Source organism: Protobothrops mucrosquamatus, unplaced genomic scaffold (assembly GCF_001527695.2).
Source record: "Protobothrops mucrosquamatus isolate PMUCROS unplaced genomic scaffold, P.Mucros_1.0 scaffold1238, whole genome shotgun sequence".
Classification (NCBI taxonomy): Eukaryota; Metazoa; Chordata; class Lepidosauria; order Squamata; family Viperidae; genus Protobothrops; species Protobothrops mucrosquamatus.
In genome coordinates this window covers 63134-86451 of record NW_015387445.1, presented here as the reverse complement: position 1 = coordinate 86451, position 23318 = coordinate 63134, and the positions used below count along the sequence as shown (strand labels likewise).

The 23318-nt window shown below is 38.6% G+C and overlaps 1 protein-coding gene across 1 annotated transcript in view; it reads right to left on the bottom strand.

Annotated features, from left to right (window-relative positions):
• Positions 1–446: 446 nt before the first annotated feature.
• Positions 447–23318, bottom strand: part of LOC107291997 (DNA-binding protein SMUBP-2) — a 71921-nt gene continuing 49049 nt past the window's right edge. Inside the window, exons 9-16 of the mRNA XM_029285065.1 lie at positions 21189–21371; positions 14218–14336; positions 11532–11626; positions 10828–10951; positions 8168–8839; positions 7821–8000; positions 5499–5683; positions 447–758 (exon numbers count right to left, since the gene is read on the bottom strand). Of these exons, the coding sequence (XP_029140898.1) occupies positions 561–758; positions 5499–5683; positions 7821–8000; positions 8168–8839; positions 10828–10951; positions 11532–11626; positions 14218–14336; positions 21189–21371 (1756 nt within the window). The 3' untranslated portion in view covers positions 447–560. The remainder of the gene's footprint in view (positions 759–5498; positions 5684–7820; positions 8001–8167; positions 8840–10827; positions 10952–11531; positions 11627–14217; positions 14337–21188; positions 21372–23318) is intronic.

Here is a 23318-nt window from a genome sequence, read left to right as displayed (position 1 = left end):
AGTTTTTTTCATAATTAAATCTAAATCTTCATTTTCTCAGATATATTCATGACCTCTACTCCACAATCAGTTCACCTTCATCCAGATCTACCACATCCTTTACCTTCCTATCACTTTCATAAACACATTGCATACCTATGTTACTTTCAATCATTGATTCATGCTCTTAAACAAACATCCCTCTTTATTGTGTAGCTATCTATTTAATTGTTCACTGTATATTTTAAAACGCTGCCAGCAAAAGTAATTATTGAAAGCCAAAGCAGACTGCTTTTCTCCCCTAATCAACAGGGTTTTAGAACATTGATGTGAGAGGTAGAAACATATTTTATAGCATAAGGTGCAGCTTTTACAAAATCTGCAGGTACGGTTTTCAGGGTGAAACTTTAAGCAGTGCTATGACCTCTGAGAACTGTGACATTCAAAGGCATGTTCTGGTTATAAAGAAAAAAATGAGCCCAAATGGTCAAAATTTTTATTAGCTTTTTTTCCTGCAAATGTGAACAAGCTTTAAAGGACAGCTTGTTAGGTTTAATTCTTTTCCAAAGCGACAAATCCTCTTATTTCTCCCGATCTTTCCTTCTACACTTTCGTTGGTTGGACAGTTCGTTGAGTTTCTGGTCCAAGCGTCTTTGGAGGTGAGCCCTCTTGGTGGGATCCAAGGACTTGTCCTTCACCCCACTCCCAGGATAGAGAATCCCTTCCTTGCTGATTCTCTGCCGGGCATTTGCTTTGGCTTTCTCCCCACATCCGTGAACCTGTGGGAAATAAAGATAGAAGATCAAGATAACCCAGTAGAAAAAAGTATTAGTAAAAGAACTTCCTATATCTGCCCTAAACTTTACAGAACTATACAAGTAGTTCACTTGTTTATTGACAGTTCTTTTAATTCCAAAGGCAAAAAAATAATAATATGTGATCATTCCCCCCCCCCCAGTAGAAGCTAAAGTAAAATTAAATCATCTTTTCAGACAGCTGAAGTATTTTCTTTTTACACTCTACAAGTGGACAGGATATCTCTATTCCATCTTCTGGGCAACTCTGTTTTTTGGTCTGAAAAAATAAAATTGTATTATCATTCTGTAAACTCCAACATTATATAGAAAGAAGAGTATTGGAAGAAAGTCAGTAGCAACACAACTGTATAAATACAACAACAGATATTTCTAGATACCATTGGCAAACCCAGTGAGCAGGGCCTGACCTCTGGAACAGCAACCCCATGAGATTCAGACGTCCCAATTTGGTAAGGCCTTGAAAACCTAGTTAGTGTATTGGTTGAGGTTGTCTCACAATGGTTAAGACAATAACTATGTGAGGCTTCAGTTGCATTACATTCTCTGCTGTTTTAATATTGGTTGCTGTTGTTTGTCTCCTTTCATTTTATGTTAGCCATCCAGAATCACAATTTGAGAGTTGGGCAGCCAATATACATTGCATGAATTGAATGAATAAATAAAAGTATGTTTGAAGCAAAGTGCCAAGAATAATAATGTATATCCAGGGGCAGACTGAGCATAGCAATTCTTAAATTATGAGAAAATATGAGCAGAAAATACCTGGAGGGAAAAGTTAAATACTTTAATAAAATAAAAGTTATAATAAAGACTGAAAATGGCTTTCATAGAAGTCTGTTTTATTACTAGTAAGTGATGATGGAATCAGGCAGAATTTCTGGAATATAAGATTATAAGGTGGATCAACTCAGGTAATTATATTATGTCAGAAAGCTTTATTTTAATAAGCATATCACCTCTACATTTTATCCAAGGCAACAAGAAAGTATAAAACACTCTGGTGAAAGATTTGAAGCAAATGCAGAAATTAAACAGGGATTGCCCTGGATCAAACCCAAGCATACACCTAAAATGTTCACATTTATTAGTTCTGTCTTAATTGATCAAGCATTTAGCCTGGCCCATACGAATTTTTCCATGACTTAAATTCTAAAAAGATTAAATCTTCCCTTTTTCCTCAAACGAAACCTATTTAAATTCAGGGTGTGTGACAAAAATTATTGAACTAAGCAATATGAATATGTTTTTTAAAAAAACTAGCTTTCATCAAGAGTTCTGTTCTAATGCTTTTAAAATTACTAATGATTTTATAGTTTAAAAAAAGGAATTACTCTTTTGTGGCTAGATATTTCAAAGAGCTTTCTTCTTCAGGTCAGACCTGGTCAGTAACACTGAGCTGTAAGCTTAGCTATAAGATAAAGTTCATATGAGATATGATAGTAAACATCATTCTTCAGAATCTGGAGGAATTATATTTGTTTCATAAGTGATACTAAGTCTTCTGTCAACTACAAGATACATGGAAAGTATAATATGATCTGTACTGGGACTAGAATACGTTGATATTAAATTGGTTGCAGGAGATGACCAGGCTGAGCCCGAGGGGTGTGTGTGTCAAACATATCATCAATCTGGAGTCCCTACACCCCAGAAAAAGACCTAACTCCACCCCCCTTGAAGTCTTATCTGGCACCAATTTGTGTTGACCATTAGTAGATCAGATTTTTATGTATAGGTAGCATGAAATAAAACTTGTAATGATTTTGAATACTATCCTGGCTCCTGATTTTTTGTGCCTGATACTGGTAAAATGCCAATCAAAACATATTGTTTTTGTTATTAAATTTTACAAAACTTTAGATTTTTTTAAAAGTCTGATCTATGTAACATTCAGCAACATTGTGAATCTCACTTTATCGACAGTTCACACTTCTTTAAATGAAAGCAGGTACCACACTGATTGAAATAAGAAAGATTTTATATCTTTTTCCTGCATAGCAATGTGGGCTCTATCTAGTCACTGGAACTATGAGAATAGCAGTGGGAGTATCATTGAAGAGACAGAAATACTACGCCTGTTATCTCCATGGTGCTGAATGGATTGAGTAGTATGAGTTCTATTTCATCTTTCTAATCAGTTGAATATGTGAGGCAGTTAACAAAATCTTGAAATATCCACCCACATACACACCATGCTAAAACAGTAACATTTAAGACATGAGATGACTGTGAACTTGGTCCAGCATATCTGGAGGGAACCAAATAGGGAAAGCTATTTTATCTAATTCTGTGCCTTAGCCCTATAGGGGATGAAGGAAAGCAATGAAACTATTCACATGAAGGAAGGTGGTGAGCTATCTATTATTCAGGGGTTGCTGCTGCTGTTATTTTAGCTTATAGCAATGTCTTTCATTTAGTTGCCTGTCAACAAAGCATTCAATAAACAGTGCATCTTTTAATCCAAATTTCTACCCATCCAAACTTTTAGGATGTTTCTCTACAGACCAATATTTTTATCCATGAATTGGATAAAGCAACTGAAGCTTGCTTTAAGATTCATAGTTGATCTAGAATAAATATAGTTAGTACATAAAAATCACTCTTTTTAGCCTGCTTTTCAGTTTTGGTGAGGACCCAAAATATGCAGACCTTTTTCTGTATATACTTCTCTTTTGGATCAAAATGATCTAGTAAGTAGATACAACATTTTCCCCATGAGATTAAAAGAACCTATGATCATTTATTTCAAATACATCAGGCCCAATGGAAGATATCTAAATACATTCCTTATTAGTAATCAATGTAATTATTCCTGTCAGACAGGATTTAAAATGCTGCATTGATTAGAACATGTGCACAGACCTGACAGAGTTGGAGAAGTAAACATTTCCACATTATATAAGACTCATGGCTACCCCTTGAATGGATACAAAGAACATTAAGATCTACTTTTGAGGAGATGCAAAGCATCTATACTCTCTAGAGCAGGGCTTTTCAACCAGTGGTACGGGTACCACCTGTGGTACATTGGCACCAGGCAGGTGGTACACAACTATCCTAGAAAAGTGGTAGTGGGGGAGGGGAATGAGCTGATCCGGTGGCAGCACCGCACAAGCCTGAGCGAGAGATGGCTGGAGCTGCAGGGCTGTCAGGGCTCAGAGGAAGCATCAGGATCGGCACTTCTTCGGGACTGTTAGGGCTCAGTGGAAGCGCCAGGATCAGCACCAGGCTCCAGCTGGAGCTTGGCGCTGACCCTGGCGCTTCTGCTGAGCCCAGAAGAACCGCCGATCAGCTGGAATGTTGCAGCATCTCCAGGGTCTTGTGATTTACATTCAGATGCTTGGCAACTGATTCATATTTATGACGGTCACAGTGTCCCAGGGTCATGTGAAGTGACCAAAACCTGCTGCAACCACCCAGCAGACAGGGGGGAATAAAAACCAAACACCCCCACCCCACCCCGCTGCCAATCCTCAACAGAAATGCTCACAACAATGAAAACCTCGGACAGGAGGAAGAGCGCCGCCAGGTGGGCAGGCAGTTGTCTTGCTTGGCTGTGCCTTGGGGGGCACTTTTTTCAGTGCCATTGTAACTTCGAACAGTCACTGCGCAAACTGTTGTAAGTTGAGGACTACCTGTTACTTTATCACTTTTTTCCTTTTTTTTGTAATCACGTTTTTGACACCTTGCTAGGTGACTGGTGGTACTCGGATGTTGCCATAACCTAAAAGTGGTACAATGGGTGAAAAGGTTGAAAAGCCCTGCTCTAGAGCACAAGACTCCTTCAAGTACTTGGGTATTGGGAATGAATGTGAATGGGAGTTTAAAATAAAGAAGTGCTTTGAGTAAAAGAGAGAATGACTCACAAGCTTGATGGAAAGAACATAGAAACATCCCATTATTTCAGCATTAAAAACAGATATCTTGCTCCACAAGGTTAAGTGCCTTTTAATGGTCTAGAATGGTCATGCCATTAAAGGATGCACATTATCTTCACCCAATTCATTTCGAAGAATCAAGAGAGAGAGTAGTATGTGTATGTGTGTATATATAAATTTAAAGAATGAACGAGAGTGAAAAAGAATGTGTATTTTAACAGGAAATAAAACCATCCTTTATATTAAAAAGAGATAAAAAGATGTTTCAAGAGTACGGATCGCCATAAAAAATAACTCCATTAAAATACCAAGAGGAGAACAAAAAAAACAACCCACTACATTTTAAAACCTAAAGACTATGAGCAAAAACAGCCCTGCAAATCAACATTTTTCCTCCTTATTGCACAGCAGGGGATGCATTTCCAGTCATTGGGAAATTAAACTGGAGGCAACTATAGCTTCAATTCTTTTGTGAATTATACCCTCTCTGTTTATTATGCTACATTACTTTCATAAGGCAGAACTCCCGTCTCCACCTTTCTAAAGATAGATTTTTTTCGCAAGTTTATATTTGTCTGCGTGTATATGCACATGTATATATTAAATGGCAAGCTAAGATAAATGGGGGAAAGTTATCCTCCACTGGATTTGCCTATACTGAACAGCCTTTATTACTATGAGCTTCCTTGAAAAGTCAACTACACTGAATACTTTAAAATAACACCTCAATTTCTCCTGAAAATTATGTTGGCTCTGAAAACCTGGGGTGGAGAAGGGAGAAAATGGATGTGCTTTGTCTGCCTGAGAGGAGACCAAAGCATACCTCTGGGATATGGTGGCTGAGACAGTAGCGTCTGTTGCAATGCTGGCAGAGTTGTCCCAGAGTTGTTACGCTGGCTTTGCATTTGGAGAAACCACATGTGTTGTCAGCTTTAATTGCGGCAGAGATCATAGCATCAAAATCTTCCTCGGCTGCAATTTCCTTTTTGGGTTTACTAGATGCTTTTCCTAAATAAATATAAGGGCATAAAATAATTAAGAGAGCAGGTACAAAAAGTTTGCACGCAACAACTTTATTGTAGACATAAAGAAGCACAGCTGTGTTGATCAAGAGTTTAGGATCAGCAATGTATCAAACAGGCAGGTCACTGGCAATAGGCAACCAGATGGCCAACAGATAGCACTAACTTCTCCTTCAAAAGGAAACAGTAAGATAAAGTGGGCAAATAAGAGTAGGCAAAGTATGATAATGGAGTAGCGATAATGAGATTTATTTATTTGTTTGTTTATAAGGACTTATATGGCTCCTATTTCAGACAATGTCTCTCGGTGGCTCACCGCAATCCATAAAATACAGTTAAAAACAAAGATACCCTTCTGCCCTTCAGGGGCCAGACCAGGGGTAGGCAACCTTGGCTCTTTTATGACTCGTGGACTTCAACTCCCAGAATTCCTGAGCCAGCCATGCTGAGGGGAAAGGGAGAGTTTCCAAGCTGAGCCATGCTGGCTCAGGAATTCTGGGAGTTGAAGTCCACAAGTCGTAAAAGAGCCAAGGTTGTCTACCCTTGGGCCAGACCATCCTCATAGCTCAATCTGATCTGGGCAATATCTGGTGTTCTTAGACATTGGCTTATGTATATGAAGACAAACTGCCTGAGACTAGCTGAACTATCTTTGAAGCTGCCCAACTAAATTAGAAACTCTTTTAGAGAACACTTTAAAGGAGGAAGAGGGATTAGTGCTGCTGAGAGTAGAAAGCCATACATCTGGAGGGCGTCATAGTTTGAGAAGGCTCCAGAAAACTTTACTGATTAAAAAATTAGGGGCTGCGCTCTTGATTTTAGATCAAAATCAAAGACACTGCTTGGATATAGGTTTATTCCCATGCCCAAGAAATCCTATTGCCTCTGTATTTTATAGCAGTCTTATCAATGCACCTGAGGGGATTTTCTTCCTCTTTAGAAATCTAGGAAGATGTGAATTTCAGAAGGTATCTATGCACATATTCAGTGGTTTCATTCCCCCCCCAAAAAATTATCAGTCATGGAAAGTGGGTACATATAGAGTATGTGCAAATATTCAGGTGCTTGCACGCACCCACTCTCCTAGCAAGGCAAAGAGAGTTTTTGTTGTCTATTGATACCATTTTTTAATTTGTATTGTTAAGCTCATGTATAGCCTCTATGTCAGTGGTTCTCAACCTTTTTAATGCCGCGACCCCCCCAACCGGTCGTAAGTCGAGGACTAAACCGGTCGTAAGTCGAGGACTAAACCGGTCGTAAGTCGAGGACTAAACCGGTCGTAAGTCGAGGACTACCCAGCCGGTCGTAAGTCGAGGACTTTCCCTGCCCGGGAGCGCCACGCATGCGTGGTTCCGCTCCCTGCGCCGGCCGAGGCGTAGCTGGCAAGTGGCAGAGACGGAGCAGGCCGACCACCAGCTGGCCCAGCTCAAGGGAGGTAAGGCACCCACCGGAAAAGGGAAAAAAATGGCGGACAGCCTTGCTTGGTGACCCCTGTGAAATGGTCGATCGACCCCAAATGGGGTCGCGACCCATAGGTTGAGAACCACTGCTCTATGTGAACATAAAGGTCCGAGAAAGAGAATTAGGGTATGTTAGAAGATATTAATGTACTCTGGCTCAGCTAGTTGTCAGCTAAGGAGCTGCACTTTGTCTCCTCAAAATGTTCTAAGCAATAATCCAACTGCACAAAGCAAGCCCATGTTGTGCCCTAGGTCGTCTATTCTGATAATTTCAGAGATGCTGATTTGGGGATAAAATCCGTATATTTCCAAAAGCCAGGACAAATATTTGGCTGACATTTTCCAAAACAACAACAACAACAACCCTATTTGTGGATCATGCGCTTCCTAGATCTGAAATTATTGGTTGCTCTCACAAGTAGTTGTGTTTTACAAGTAAGCCTGCTTCTAGCAACTCCTTCTGTAAGCACAGTATAAATATTTAAAGCAGAGAATTGGCTGTGTTTTAGTTAAAATTTCCCCTAAGCTCCTCAAAGGATACGCTCCCTTTATCAGGAGAGAATCCATGCAGGGATTACAAAGAAAAACAGAATAAACAGCAGATTAAAGAAGAATGCAAGGGGTATATTTTAAACTGCAAATGGAAGAAAAGGGCTTCTTTACCTCCATTTTTTTCTTTCTTCCCAATTATTTCCTGAAGATTTACATTGGATTCTCGGTTTTGTTTCACTCTCTCTTCTTTCTTGGCTCTCTCCCTTTGCATCCGTTCCACATGCAACGTTTTCAGATCTGTGGCCCCTGGGCCAGCACCGCTTTCCCTTTCCTCATTGCCTGCATCAATTTCTTTTGGGCAGCTCTGAATTAATTCATGCTGACAAACCACAGTATCTCCTAAAGATAATTCTGCGGGAGAATCNGGTTTTGTTTCACTCTCTCTTCTTTCTTGGCTCTCTCCCTTTGCATCCGTTCCACATGCAACGTTTTCAGATCTGTGGCCCCTGGGCCAGCACCGCTTTCCCTTTCCTCATTGCCTGCATCAATTTCTTTTGGGCAGCTCTGAATTAATTCATGCTGACAAACCACAGTATCTCCTAAAGATAATTCTGCGGGAGAATCTTTCTTACAAATGCTTATGTATCGTGCGCTGCCTTCTCCTGTGCTCATGTGCTGCAGCCCGAATTCTTCAGCCAGCTGATGAATAAGCATTCTATCGTGAGCATTTAAAGAGGAAGGGAAATCCAGTTGGACCTCACCGCTATCCAGAAACTCCAATATTCTTGCTTTATGTTTAAATGAGCTTTCATCCTCTTTGGTTTCTGATGGTGTGACTTTGTCCGTGCTTTCCAAGGAACGTTCTGTTAGCCTCTCTCTAGGTTTTTGGACAGGTCTTCCTTTTGGTTTCTCTCCAAGAGCCTTTGGGACTGGGGAAGTGCTGCATTTAAGTCTCTTTTCCTGGTCACGGAGACCCATAGAACTCTTGGAAGCGTAGTTTCCAGGTACAATGTCATCCAGGTATTCAAAGGCTGTGCGCACTTCACCGTGGGTGCTCATATACTCTACCAGCCGTTTAAGAAAACTATGGTTGCTAACGGTGCGAGAGTCACAGATTACAGCCACATGACGCCGGGCACGGGTAATTGCAACATTTATTCTCCTGTCTTCAGCGAGGAATCCCACTTCACCTACACATCATAAAAACAGTAAGTCAGGATGCAGAGCTTTGACAGACCATGTAAAGTAATGATAATAGAAGCCATTTTATTGCAAGCATATTTCCTCAGAAGCAAGTTAGACTGAACTCCGTGGGATTCAGTGAAGTAGATTGCTTCTTTCTATAATTATCTAAACTATTACCCAAGAATGACGTTTCCAAAATGGATTCAACACATGAACAGAGTGCAGGCACAAGTTACTTACAAACAAATCCAAACACATTTTCAGCAACAAGAACCTGCACAAGCAGATCCCATGAAGATTTCAACAGTCATACTGTATGATATAACTTCTTTATTATCATTATCATAAAACTATGAGATCTGAGATGGCAATATCATTTTGCCTGGGCCTAATTTCAAACTGAATGCTCATGGTGACAGACTACAAAACATATGTAGCCAAGCCTCATAATCAAAATCCAGTGTAGGATAAAGATCAGATTCACATGACAGTGTTTATGGACACCATTTTGACGGAGTGACAACTTGGCTTGTAGAGCAATGATATCTGGAAATGACCTTAGGGACAGAAGGAAAAGCTTAGTCTAGACAACCATCATGCTTCAGGTATCTCAGCCCACTGAAGGAAAAAGGGATCTTCAAAAGATCTCAGAAGGCCCTCCCTAGTTTTTTGAAAAGTAAAAGTAAGGGAGAGGAGAAATGCTTAAATTCAGGCTTGTTTTCATTTCAAGGTGAACACAGTTTATCAATCTGCTTCAAATTTACTTTTAAAGTCATTAATTTTCAGAAAGGCAGATCTTTAGTCAATAGTCTAGTGTGGAAGGCCCAAGGAACACTGAAGCTTTGGATAGGTTGCAATATTATTTTAATACATGTTGCTGAGAAATCCAGTTTCAATCCATTTTACTTTTAAATAAGGAAAGCAAAATTCAATAAACAGCCAGGAGCTAGAAAAATAAGAATTTTTAGCACTTGATGTGACTTCAGAAAGATGTTCAAGTGCTCATTTTGTTTCACAATTGGGAGGAAAAGCATATGGACTGTCCATGTTGATTAAATAGGCTTTATAAAGTTTTTGTCCACAATAGAACTGCTCTGAGACTGGAGCTATATCTGACAAGCAGATATAATTAACAAGAGGAAGCTTTCTTGAAGTATTGCAAATGCATTTTGCTCATTTCTAATTATTAGTCTGATAAAGGTCAGAAAAATATTTAGCATAATCTTTAAAAAAAGCAGCATCCAAGATTGAATAAATAGTTAGAAATGACAAAGCCTTTTCTAGAAGTTATTTCTGATCTCCAGTTTTTTTTAGACTTTATAATAACATATAGCAAATGCCAAGATGAGTCAGCTCAGCTACTTAACCGATGGGGTTGAGTCCTGTATAAGGAGCTAGGCAGAAGACAAATAGAAAAATAAACATTAAAGGGCACATTAAAATATGTGAGTCACCAATTTGTGCTTGAGAAGCCTAACCTGGGAAGTAATTACCAAGTGTCAAAACCATATTAGAAGACATAATACATAGACAACAATGAACCATAACTTGCTTATCTATTTTAATCCATAAACAGGAAAGCAATTTTTCTCTCCAGCAACCATATGAAGCAGAGAAGAAATCCCTCTCCATATCATGCCCCATGTCTTATAATGGGAAAGAAGAAAAATATTTACAAACTTTAGAAACATCTTTTGAGTTACATTCACAGTCACCTGAATAGTTATGATTCATATGGCTGCATGATAGAATTTTAAACTGAACGACAGTCACCATAATTACCAAACGGTTGATTCAAATTATTTTATCATTTTCTTACTATTCACCATTCTGGTCTCTTTTTTAAAAGAATTACAGGATATCATAATGTTCTTTTTAATTCCCCAGCCAGAATCATGAATCAGTCACAACCACAGCAACATGCAGTAGCATCAGTGCTTCTTGTAAATTCCTTGCTTTCATTTCGCATTGCTCCAGGTTATGATCGATTTACCTTTTCTATTGGATCTTACAAAAGAAAGGACAACTGCCTCCTTTTCTCTTCCTTGGAAGCCATCCACTGATTTAATCTCCAGCTCTGGATATTTATGACACAGATGTTTTCTTAGCATGTCCACCTGAAAAACAAAGCACTTATTGGCACAGGAAATGAATGCCGTTTTACTGAAAAAGTCCTCTCCTTCCAAAAGTAAACAATTAGAAATTAAGCATCTAATATATGGGAAGGCAGACTGCTACAAAAAGGAACAAAAAGCTACATCTGATGTTCATTCTTGTCTAACACACTATTTCTATATGACCTACAGCCCGGAGAGTGGAATGGGGATCGTCCTAATCTACTGTAGACCAGTAGATGCTGGAAGCAATTGCTAGGTCTACACCAAACAGCTCACAGAAAATTTAAGTCCATAGAGATCAAGAAAATAGAATAAAGTTCTGCCTCTACCTCACTGAACTTATTTAATGTTAATGAACGTAAATTCGGTCCCTCAAGATCCAAATCAGTTTCATTTTCTTTTGTGCTTATTGTGGGATCACTGGTGCTCTCTGAGCTTGGTGCTTTTCTTTCAGACATTTCATTACCAAACTAGATAATATCATCAATGCTAGCATATTTCCTTCTATTGTTTTGTACTTAGCTTTCAATTTTTATTCAATATGACATGTTTCTTAGTATATGGCAGTGGATGCACTAACCTGAAGATTGTAAGGAGCAATGACAGCTATATCTTTGGCTTTCACACCAGCTTCTATCAAAGCATCTATATGCAAACCGCTAAGCTGTATCTCGCCTGGGAACAAGGAACAAGCAACTTTAAGGTTGAAGAAGCAGGCACGCAGGTTCAATTAGAAAACCAAACAGACCTTTAAACTTCATTCCACATTCTAAATAATAGAAGAACTAGCAATGTGTGTATAATCACCTAGTATATAAGCACAGGTTTATTTGCTAGGAATTCAAAGGTTATAGGAAGTCAAAAGAAAATAAAGGTTTTCTCATTATATGGGTTTCCCACTGCTTAAGAATGGCCATTTTCCATATATAGCAGCTATGCCATAGGTCACCTTGCTAAGGATTCATGTTCTTGATTTAGATGATGATCTGTGGTTGGGCATATGGCAAACCAAGAAGCATTCTTTTGTTCAATTTATTCATTCACCAGGCACTTGCTGGTCCACATCTCATCACATGAGAAAAGAGCTGTCCACAACTGTTCCTTGGCAAATTTAGCAAGGGTGTATGTACACACCAAAACATAAAATGGTCCTCATTCACATGTGTCATATGCTGCACATGGTAAACAAGAAAACATTTTAAAAAGCTACTTTATTTATTTGCAGTGTTTATAAACTGCCCCAGTTTACATGTCTCTGGGAAGCACACCTTAGGAAAATAATACCAAATGAGTATTTCCTACCTAGAAAACCAAATTGAAATTATAGTAAGGAAACTTCATAAAGGCAAGTAAAATAGATATGTGCCAGAAACAAGCACCACTGGTACCTGTCCATACAACTTGTCCAGCTGTTACCAAGATGCAAGTTGTATTGCTGGAGACCAGTAGTTTGGTCTGGGCCAAGGTTGCCTACCCCTGGTCTGGGCTTTCAGCTTGGCCATGGGAGCTCTACTCCTACCTATTATTTAGAACGCCATCACAACTTTGTATTTGAGCCTAGGGTACAGGTAAGAAATTTGTGCTCCTCCAGAAGGTGGTTTTTATTGCTATTGTTATTATGGTGATCCAGAAGGTAACAGACTACAACTTCCACCATCTCTGATCCCTGTTAAAGCAAAATGGAATTTAACAGAATCTGGAGAATTTAAAATTCTCCATCCCTGCCCCATCCCTCACACGCCCCAGTTCTTTTCTATAACAAGACTAATCATGGAATTCCCCCCACATCACCAGCTATTTTTTCCTCTAGTTAGAAGAATAATAAACACTTTTTTACATTCTTCATGTTTATTATTCATGATCTATTGCCCTTTGCACAAAGTTTGGGATCAAGACTTATTTTCCTAAGAAAGATCTGATTCCTTTTATGTTGAAGTAGGCAAGAAACCAATACGTTATAAAGATTCTCCTAGCAGATTGAGCTATTTTAGAGAATTGCTCAAAAACCTGACATTATTTCAATTTTACATAAGCAGCCTTACTCAAGTTCAGAGAATCAAATATTCCCGCATATAAAAAATATAAATGAATGTGTCTAATGAGACAGATATGGACTAGATTACTATAATTTTTCTGTTTAAAAAGTGGGAATGAAACATAATACTGCAGACTACTTGACATTCACTTATGCATCAATGCTCACATGAGACTATTTAGGGCTGCAACCCTATGGACATATGTTAAAAAACAGATGCCAGGGAAATCAATGGGCATCATGTCAGAGCAAACATGAGTATGAACAGCTTCTAAAATGTGTGTTATTTGCCGTTCAATTTTGGCCTCCATTTTTTGTACTCATAACATTTCAAAGCTAAGTTAATTATAACTCACCACAATTGATTTCTACCTAAAACCCATGCGCATGTTTTCTACCAGTTTGGTAGTCTTTTGTTCCACCAAGGCTAGATTTCATTCACTTAATTCATGGAAATGTACAGGAAAGTTCTCCTTCTGAGCTGATAAAGCAGCTCCTTCTTTTTAAAAACCTCATGGCAGCTTTGCAAGCTGCTTCAATCCCATGTGCATGCCCAGCCATTTCATTGCAACATTGGTTTCTATTTTTTCAGACTACTCATGAAGCCCAATTTAAAATTCTGCCACTTTTAACTAAGGGGGTACAAAGTTCAAATTTATGAAACGAAGTAATAGTTAGAATTTTGCTGCTTCTAGTCACAACCAAAATTGTACTACCTTCTGTCTCTTTCTTGCTCCATTTTATATTTTATATTGACTCATTAGTCATACTATAGTACAATGTAATATGGATGGAATTTTTGATATGTGAAAAGAATCTGATGAATCTATTTCTCTCGCAGTTACTACTTGCATTTGGACCCCCCCCCCCAAAAAAAGAAACAACCCACCCAGAAACAAAAATCTGAAAACAGTCTTGGAAGCCATGGCTAATTTAAATAAATTATTCATCTGCCTAAGGATTTAATATATGTAATTCAAGCATGACATGCAAGAAATTTCCTGATATATTCAATTATTTCCACAAGAGTTGTACCTGTGATTGTGCATATAGTATTTCAGTCAATAGCTCAAATTTTATAATACTTTTCTGGTAGAAGGAAACTTTTTTACCTAGCATCAGCTGGTATTGCAAAACCACTACACAGGTAATATAAACTGAAGGGACAGTTTTTGAAAAAAAAGGTGCCACATAGGAAACAAAAATCATGAAGCAGAGTAAATGATGGTACCTGGGTTTCCTCTAGACTGTTCTTCTTCCACTTCAAGTTCAAATAAGCCACAATCAGCCGTATCTATAAGCAGCAATGGGATACTGGTCTCTTCTGTGGGGGCCACTCCTGGCAAGTCTCTGTCAAGTTATTAAAACGAATTACACAAATTATTTTTGCAAGAAGCTGTAAGCTCATTTTATTCTCTCTCTGCAACTATGAGACCTTGGAACCTATTCTTAGTTATTATGTGGAAACAAACAATACATGCAGCCTGATGGGAACATAAATTAGCACATACGGTGTTCCTGTTTAACAGCAGCATTGCTTCTAGTAACGCATATATCAAGCAAATTACAGAATAGAGCAGTTAAAAATTATTTTCAATGAAAGCAAAGAATAAAATTATAGACGAAAGCTTTCACAGAATACAACTGCTTCCTCTGCTCAGAGGCAAAAGAAGTGTGCTTTGATTTATTGCTGGAGACAGTAACGTGACAGCTGTGATATTAGAAAAAGATACACTCTGTGGGTCTAATAACCGTAAAAAGATGTTGTTTGTACTTAAAAGAGCCATATTAATCATCAATGTTACAGAACGACAGTTGTTCCTTGTATACCTAATTTCTGAACAAACACATGACAATAATTTTAAGGGATTCAAGGATGAATATGATTTGAAGTATGAGAATGTAATTCATTTTTTAAAAAATTGGCTATGTACAGAAGTTATTGACAAGAAAGGACTCAGAATATAAGATCATAATACCAGATGATCAGATATAATTGTGGGGAGTGCAAATGAGAATACAAAGATGTAAAAGAGAGGTTTACCTTCCCTCCCAGCAGTGACTCCATGGGACCCAGTTCCCATCAAACCTGCAAGCTACATAGCCCAGCTCCTTCTGCCCCTTGGCATTATATTTCGTTTGTACAATAATGTCAAAGCAACTGACACTTGGAAGTATATTGATACTTACCAGTATATAGATAAACAGGAGTAATACAAATGTGGCTTGCCCTGTCATAGCTATGAAGAAATTCTCTATAGGTACATGAAGGACTAGAGTTGTATCAAACCCCTTCTCCAAATGAAGAAGCTGTTGCTCCTGTTATTAAGTATTAAAAGTATTATGTTTTTAAGTATTAAATAACCAAGTTACAATTTTGGATTGCCCAGGAACTGTGATGAATATTAATTAATTGTATTGGTTCAAACAAAGTGCTTTCAGAAATCATAGCTTAAAGTCAACATATTTTAAACTCTAGTTACTATTCAGTACAGTCTGTTAGTCTACATAATAAGAGAAAAAGTTGTAAGCTAAAAGTGGAAATGACAACAAACTTCCCACCCACCGAAAAGGATGGAGGTTTGTCAGCATGAATATGCGCTGAAGCAGTCTTCTTGAAGATCTCTGACTAGAATGTTAAGTTTAATGGTCATAATTTGTTCAAAACTGCATTTGCAAGTTGTTCCTAATAGCATTTTGTCCAAAGACCAATTCTTTGTTCTGGATGGAGAAGTAAGCAATTACTGTACTGATTTTTTTTTAAAAAAACACAAGTATTTCTGCATTATCCTATTGCAAGGTCTCAGGTACAGAGCTGGTCTCTCACACATTGGTCAATATACAGAGACAATGCCAGCAAGTTACTGAAGCTTTTGTTCTTCTCTACTTATACTCTTTTTTTCAACCCCATTTTTGTTCTTTTAAAATAATTCCATCTGCAGAGAAAATCATGCCAAAAGATTCTTATATCAAATAACTCTCCCTTCAACATTTAGATGCAATTTTTATGAGATTAAAGCTACTGGGACAGCAAACCAATTCTCACTTTACCATCAGCAGTTATTAAGGAATGCAAAGGAGAATTGGTTAAAAATGCTAATTTAAAAAGAAAGATACAACATTGTGTGATCAGGGGTTTTGTCTATTTATGCAAACAGTGCTGGGTTGTGAGAAAAATTAAGATGAATGCATCATCAATAAGAGCAGTTTTTCTTTTTGCCTTCTCTTGATTCTGGGGTTCGACATTCCCAAAGAAACAACTTAATATTTTTTTATAACCAAGTTCCCTCCACTCCAGAGTAACATAAACTAGCAGTTCCTGACAGTGTGGAATCATTAATTTTCCATGTTAAGAATAACATATGGTATTTCTGTATGTCTGTAGCAAAAACTGAATTCTCAGCACATCTCCAATTTACTGAGACTTGAACTTTTTAAAGTAATCTGAGCTTTCACATCTTGGTGGTCAGAGACAGCAACCACCCAAATAAAGCCTTAAAGTATTCCAAAGATTGGGCTAGCTCAGGGGTAGGCAACCTTGGCTCTTTTATGACTCGTGGACTTCAACTCCCAGAATTCCTGAGCCAGCAAAGAGCCAAGGTCGCCTACCCCTGGGCTAGCTAATGGCAAATTACTTTCAGAAACTCAAAGGTCACACTAGCTTCCCAGAAAAGGAAGCTCATTTTATTAGCCTTCCACAACAACAATTTTTCTTTGTATTAATAGCAGATTAAATATAAATCAGAATTTATGTTAGCACCTCAAGTTAAGCTATTGCAATTAACTGGTGCACGATTTGTCCTAAAGCACAAAATCTGATCTAAACCTATACGTATTCTACTAAGTAGCTCCACTTTTCATTTTTTTTTAAAGTAATAAAAATAGTACCACAAAACTGGAGGTTATAGGAAACAGCTTTCCAGAAAAAAAGGCATCTCGTGGGGTGTTTTTAATCTGCTAATCTAATTTTGAGTCAGGATTTTGAACAGGAATATATTTATCCACCAAAGCTCTGAATCGACATTCAGAGCTTTGGCGGGAAACATTTAGAATTCCAACATTCATGATCTATTTGGTTAGTATGTGACTTGCAGGCTTTTGGAGTATTCATAGGGACAAGTTTTCAAATTTAATCTGTGGAGAATGTACATAAATATTGGCCTCTCTGTCACTATCTAAGACTTCTTTGCACTGTTTAAACCCCAAAATGTATTCTTTACAACTCAAAACACAAATTAAATGTGGACATTAAGCCAACAGTTATCATGGCTGAGATTCTTTTTAATAATGGATAGCATTTTTCTATTATTGCTGTGTTAAATGAATTTATTACTATTATTATAATAATAATAATAATAAGAATTTATTACTAGTAGGTATGGCAGCTCACAAAAAAACAGCATGAAAGGAATGCAACAATTGTAAAAATCTTTGCAATAAGATTAGGCCCTTTCATTTTTCACAAGGGTACAAACAGACTAAAAGGATGAAGAAAGGCAAATAATGCACTTCCCCATGTATTTGAAAAGCTGAAAACAAAGATGCAATTGAGCCAGTGTTAAGTGTTCTGCAAAATTCTGCTGGGAAAACGCTTATGGACTATGATGGTACACATTTCAGAATAATGTACCTAACATCCTGCCGAGTCTAGTTGGAATTATTTATACTTTTCCTTAATACTGAAATGGCTATTAAAACTGCAATTGTGCATGCTTCTTTGAACACAGTAAGGTAAAAACCAAGCACATTGTTGGGGGGGAGGGCAGAGTGTGATTTAATAACACTGCTTGTAACCCCCTCTGTACAGCTTGTAAAATTTGAGTAGTTTTGCCAAAGTCTTTTTATCTCCCAACTTGTATTTTCTTATAACCTGGTGATTAGAAAGAGGGGATCAGAAAATTTCAGGTCAAGAGACTTTCATAGAGCTTAGCGAAGTCAGCAAAAATTTATGGAGCTTTCATCTATCAGGAGCATCAGACCCTAATTGTGACACAAACATCTTCCTCCTCTCAAAGCAGCAACTCATTTTTATAGTTGACAATTTTTTTCACAGACTTTAGAAAGTATTTCACTTCACTGGCCATCAATATTATGTCCTGAAATTATTTTCTTAGTGATTTAAATCCCTGATATAATTTCCTTTCCACACTATCTGGATGAAAATGTTCCCTGAATTGTATCTATTTTTGTTTTTAAAAACCAAACCTTTCCTTGTGTGACCTAGTTTTATATTTTAGGAGGTATAAAGTGAAATACATATGCCGATCCCTATTTATACAACTGTAAATGATACATTGGTTCATGGCAGAGAAAATTCACTGTTTCTAACAAATGAGGAAATGGATTTTTACAACATACAATGAAGTGCCATATTCTAAAACTTCTTCAATCTTGGTCTTTCTAAATATTGGTGTAATTTATTATTTTCTTAACAAATAGACACATACACAAGCTACATGTTTTGGATTATAGTTAAATTTGTAACTGAAAAAAATGCAAATATAGCTTCACAGTTTATCTTTGTTTCCTAGCTCTTCTATTCTCTTATTCAGTTTCCATTTTTAAATTTTAAAAACTCTAGGATTGGATGTCCTCTGAAAATGTCTGATCACACAGCCATGAACCAATGTATCATTTTACTTCATTTAGCTGAGAAATACTGTAATGATAATCAATCTAAGGATGCCCTCTATGTAGCCCTCATAGATTTGAGGGAAGCCTTTGACTCTATACCATGAGAAAAACTCTGAAGAAATTAGCTACCACAACACCCTCTTCTTAAACTAATAATGCTATTGCATCATGGCATTACTATTCAAGTTAAGGGCAATATTGCTGATGACTTAATTAAATGTGACTCTACTTGCAAAGTGTTAAACAACACTATATTCTTCCTCACTACTGTTCATTTTTTACATTAACAGTAGTGTTAAGAGTTTGCTAAGTTAGAATTACACCCACCCTGTCTTTCCCACTACCCCATCTCTATTCTTCTTTATGGTGAAGATGAAGTCCTACTCTCTAAACCAAATAGACTCTCAAAGATATCTTAAAGCTCTATTGCTTTACTGCTCCAGAAAATGCCTCAAAATAAATTATTCTAAAACAAAGGTATTGGTATCCTCTGGGAAACACTTTAAAGCTCTAATTGGATGATTAGCAGCAAACTTATCAAGCAGGTTAAATCCTTTAAGTATCTAGATGTCTATTTTCAATCTTCTACTTGCAAATCTATTCACGCAAGAAAGCTACTAGCAAGAATCCAAGAAGCATCTCTTGCAATCACTAAATTTGCAGATCTGGAAATAATGATCTTTCAGAAGCTATTAAACTATTTTAAATTAAAGTTCTGAGCATGATGTTATATGGTGCTCAGCTGTGTATCTATAAGGAGTCCTCTAGCTTAAAAGCAATTTAAGTCAAACTTTTAAAAAATCTTATTACAAGTCCCTTGTTCAATTTCTTATGCTGCAATTTGACTGGAACGTAGCTGCATTTCTCTTGGGGCTCAATTTTGTTGTCCTAGGATCTGGCTGAAGGAATCCTAGGAAGGAAATTGCTTTGTCCATCTCACCATGCTAGATAGGTTCTCTGCCACCCTAAGACGGCATATTAGTGACAACACAATTATCTCTCTTCTCTGGACTAACCCTAGATCAGTGGTGGCGAACCTATGGCACGGGTGGGCACACGTGCCGTTGCCCCAGCCTTGCCTCCCCCCCGTGACCCCCTCCTCTCCATCAGCCCCCCTGAAGGAGAGTCGCCCTCGAGCGTGGCCCACATGGAGCAGCGCAGCCAAGGACATGGCAGCCAGGCAGCATAGACAAGACTCTGCCCTCACACCCCATCATGCAGTCGATCCTGCAGGACACGGGCAGAGGGTGTGGCCGCTATAGCGCTGCTGGGCTCCCTTGGCGATTTGCGACGGGCCCTGGAGGCGGTGAGTGGTCCTGTGGGCGGGGCAGAGTGGGGGCGGAGTAGGGAGGTGGAGCGGGGCCGGGGCCAGTTTTTGGGCACTCGGTCTCTAAAAGGTTCGCCATCACTGCCCTAGATATTTCTTCAATATTATATATGTCCCTCATAGGAGACTATTACAACAGCCTGGGAATTATTTATTAGACCAAAACCTGGCAGATATATACGTTTTCCACATGAAAGCCATAATTATTTTCAGACATGGGGGTAGAATCTGTTTCACATTTTCTAGTAAAATGTCGGCTGTATCCCCAATGATGATAGAGCTTAATATTTCCTGGTCGCATTGCCACTGTGATCAGGAGACCATGAACCTTCTTTTGGTGACCCCTCTTCAGAAATCTATAAGAAAGTTTCAAAATTTCTTTCAATAGCTGTAACTCTTAGAAACCATCTGGTTCCTCCATCATGTTATTAATTACTGGGTATTGTCTCAGGATTTTCTTGCAATTTTAAAAATTCTTTTATAATATGTTCTTTTTTCTTGTGTTTGCTCTTGGACTATAAATAAACTTTGAATGCTTAAATTTTAGAAGTTAAGTGAGGTCCCAAAGTGGGGACCTCTCCTTCAAGACATGCCTAGGGCCCAAACCCCATATAGACGTGAACCCTGGCATCTCTGTTGTTCTTGTTGTTTAAGTGATGATTTGACTCAAATGAATAAATGAATGAATGAATGAGTCAGGAATATTACTGTAATGAACAGGCAAACTCCCCTGTCAACCAACAGTCAGACAGTGTCAGAGTTAAAACTACTTCTCTTTTAAACAGGGTGATATGTCACTCCCTTCCCTTTCTAGGTAGAAGTTTTGTTTATTTTAGGATATCCCAAATTGATCCCAGAGAAGGAAAGAAGGAAGAGTCAAGGCAAAGAAGAGAAACAGGGAGCTAACATTCTCTTCTAAGTTTCAATAAAAGTTGGAATTTGCTGGAAGGGTTGTCAGCAAGTCTAACAGCATGACAGCTGGTGGGCCAACAGTGACAACAATTTCAAGCCTACAACATGCCTTCAGCTATTGAACAAAACTTGCATGCTGTAACCTTCAGTGCAGAAATCAGCTATTTGCCAGTTGAAAATGGGGCAAAAGGCTGTTTGTTAGAACAGTGCTAGAGGAAAAGGTTTAGTGCAGTCAGGAGAAGTCTGCATTAGTTTTAAATATTAAAAGGCAGCATCGATATAACATTTGGGCAGAAAAAAAGAAAGCAAGTAAGCTATAGATCACTTACTTCAGTAAATGTTGTGCGACAGAACAGTGAGCTGAGAGGCGACCATCATACATCTCAGTGGAAGCCCATTGCATTATGGCTTGGTGCATTCGGTACTGCACAGTGAGCATCTTCACAACACGGTCCCCGTATTTCTGAATCAGCCGTTCCATTAAGCTAAGAGAAAGGCCTTGTGCGGCAGCCCTGCACCAAGGGAGCAATTAAAACAAAGTGAAAAGAAAAAGGCATTCAAAGACTGCAAAAAAGGCCACACTGGTTGCTTTACTTCCATCTCTGCCTGTCACATTTAGAGGCTTTTTTAAAAAAAGGGATGATTGCAACGTGTAACTGAATATCTGATTCACATCCTGATCTACACGTAGGAATTTCTGAATATTCACTTGCATTTTTCTCCTTCCATAATTTACAAGGGATCCAACGGCATAATTCACCAAGGGCTATGGCAACGGAAGCGAAACGCCTCAAATGTTACCTAATATCACAGACTTCCAGATAGAGACTGTATCACACAGCAACTGCATTCTTGGCAACATATAAACCTTGGAACAGAAAACCTAATAAATGATTGGAAAGCGTCAAGTAAAGTTTCATTTCTACAGCAGTCCTGCCCCAAATGGCACCTGGATGTAGAAAATGTTAGCCAACTGTTAGTGATAAAAGAACAACAGATTATAGTGCTCACACACACACACACAAAAAGAAAAAAAATTGTGTTATCTATGGCTTCATGATATAAGCCCAAATTCCATGGGCTTGTAGTGGGTCAATGAGAAGCGGAGCTTGACTCCTGATGAACGCATCCATCCGTATTATGGAAATAATTTGCTGTCATTTTCTTCTGCAAGGATGTTTCAATGTTTCAGTCAAAGCCAAGAGGCTCTGGAATTCCTAGGTGGACTTCTGGTTAGCTAGAGATGTCAGACTGCCACCTAAAGAAAAATTCCATCGCTGTGTAGAATTTATTCATTCATTTATTTTTCAGGCAGCTCAACTCTAATTATTCTAGATCACTTCACATATAAAACAGTAAAAATCAAAATAAAACCCCAGCAGTAGTGTCATGTGGAGGGAACAACAACCAACTCTCCTATACCCACACAGAGGAAATAGACAACAGGGACCCTCAGTCATTTAACTCAAGTCCTGGAGAAGGACCTGTGGTTTTATTGCTCTTTTAAAGGGCAGTATGGGGGGGGGAGGGAGAGAGCATACAAATTTTGGGGGGTGATGCTGTTCCAGAAGGCAAGTGCTAGGACACTGAAGGGCTGCCTCCTGAGTCCTATTAGATTATACAGCTGGACAACGAGAGAGACAATTCTGCCGAATCTTACCCAGATAAAGAGAAATCAGGAGACATAGGTCATCCCCAAATAACCTTTTAGGGTTATTGGCCATGATTGTAAAAGACTCTAAAAGTGACCATCAGCACTTTGAATTGTGCCTAAAAGCCAAATGGTAACCACTCCAGCTTACAGAGCCTGGGTATTTATATAGACATGGCATAATCCTTTATTGTTGACCACATTATAGGTAACACTCGACCTATGACCACAATTGAGCCCAAAATTTCTGTTGCTGAGCAAGACAGTTATTAAATGCCCCATTTCTCGCCACAGTTATTAAGTGAATCAGCTGTTAAATGAATCTGGCTTCCCCATTGAGTTTGCTTGTCAGAAGGTTGCAAAAGGTGATCACAAGACCCTGGGACACTGCAGCTCTCAAAAAATGTGAACCAGCTGCCAAGCACATGAATTTTGATCATGCAACCATGAGGATGCTGCAATAGTCATATTGTGTGAACAATAATCATGTGTCAGTTTTTTCAATGCTGCTGTAACTTTGAACAATCACTAAATGAACGGTTGTAAGTCAAGGAGTACCTATACTGCATTGGCTACTAAGCAGCTTGTGGATTTTAAAGGCAACTCCAACAACGATGCCCTTGACGTGATGACCCGTTGCCTGGAGGCCGTAAGGGTCTGGATGGGGAGGAACAGACTCAGGCTCAACCCTTCCAAGACCGAGTGGCTGTGGCTGCCGGCGCCTCGGCATAGTCAGCTGACTCCATCGCTGACTATAGGGGGCGAAATTCTGGCCCCCTCGGAGAGGGTGCGCAATCTGGGGGTCCTC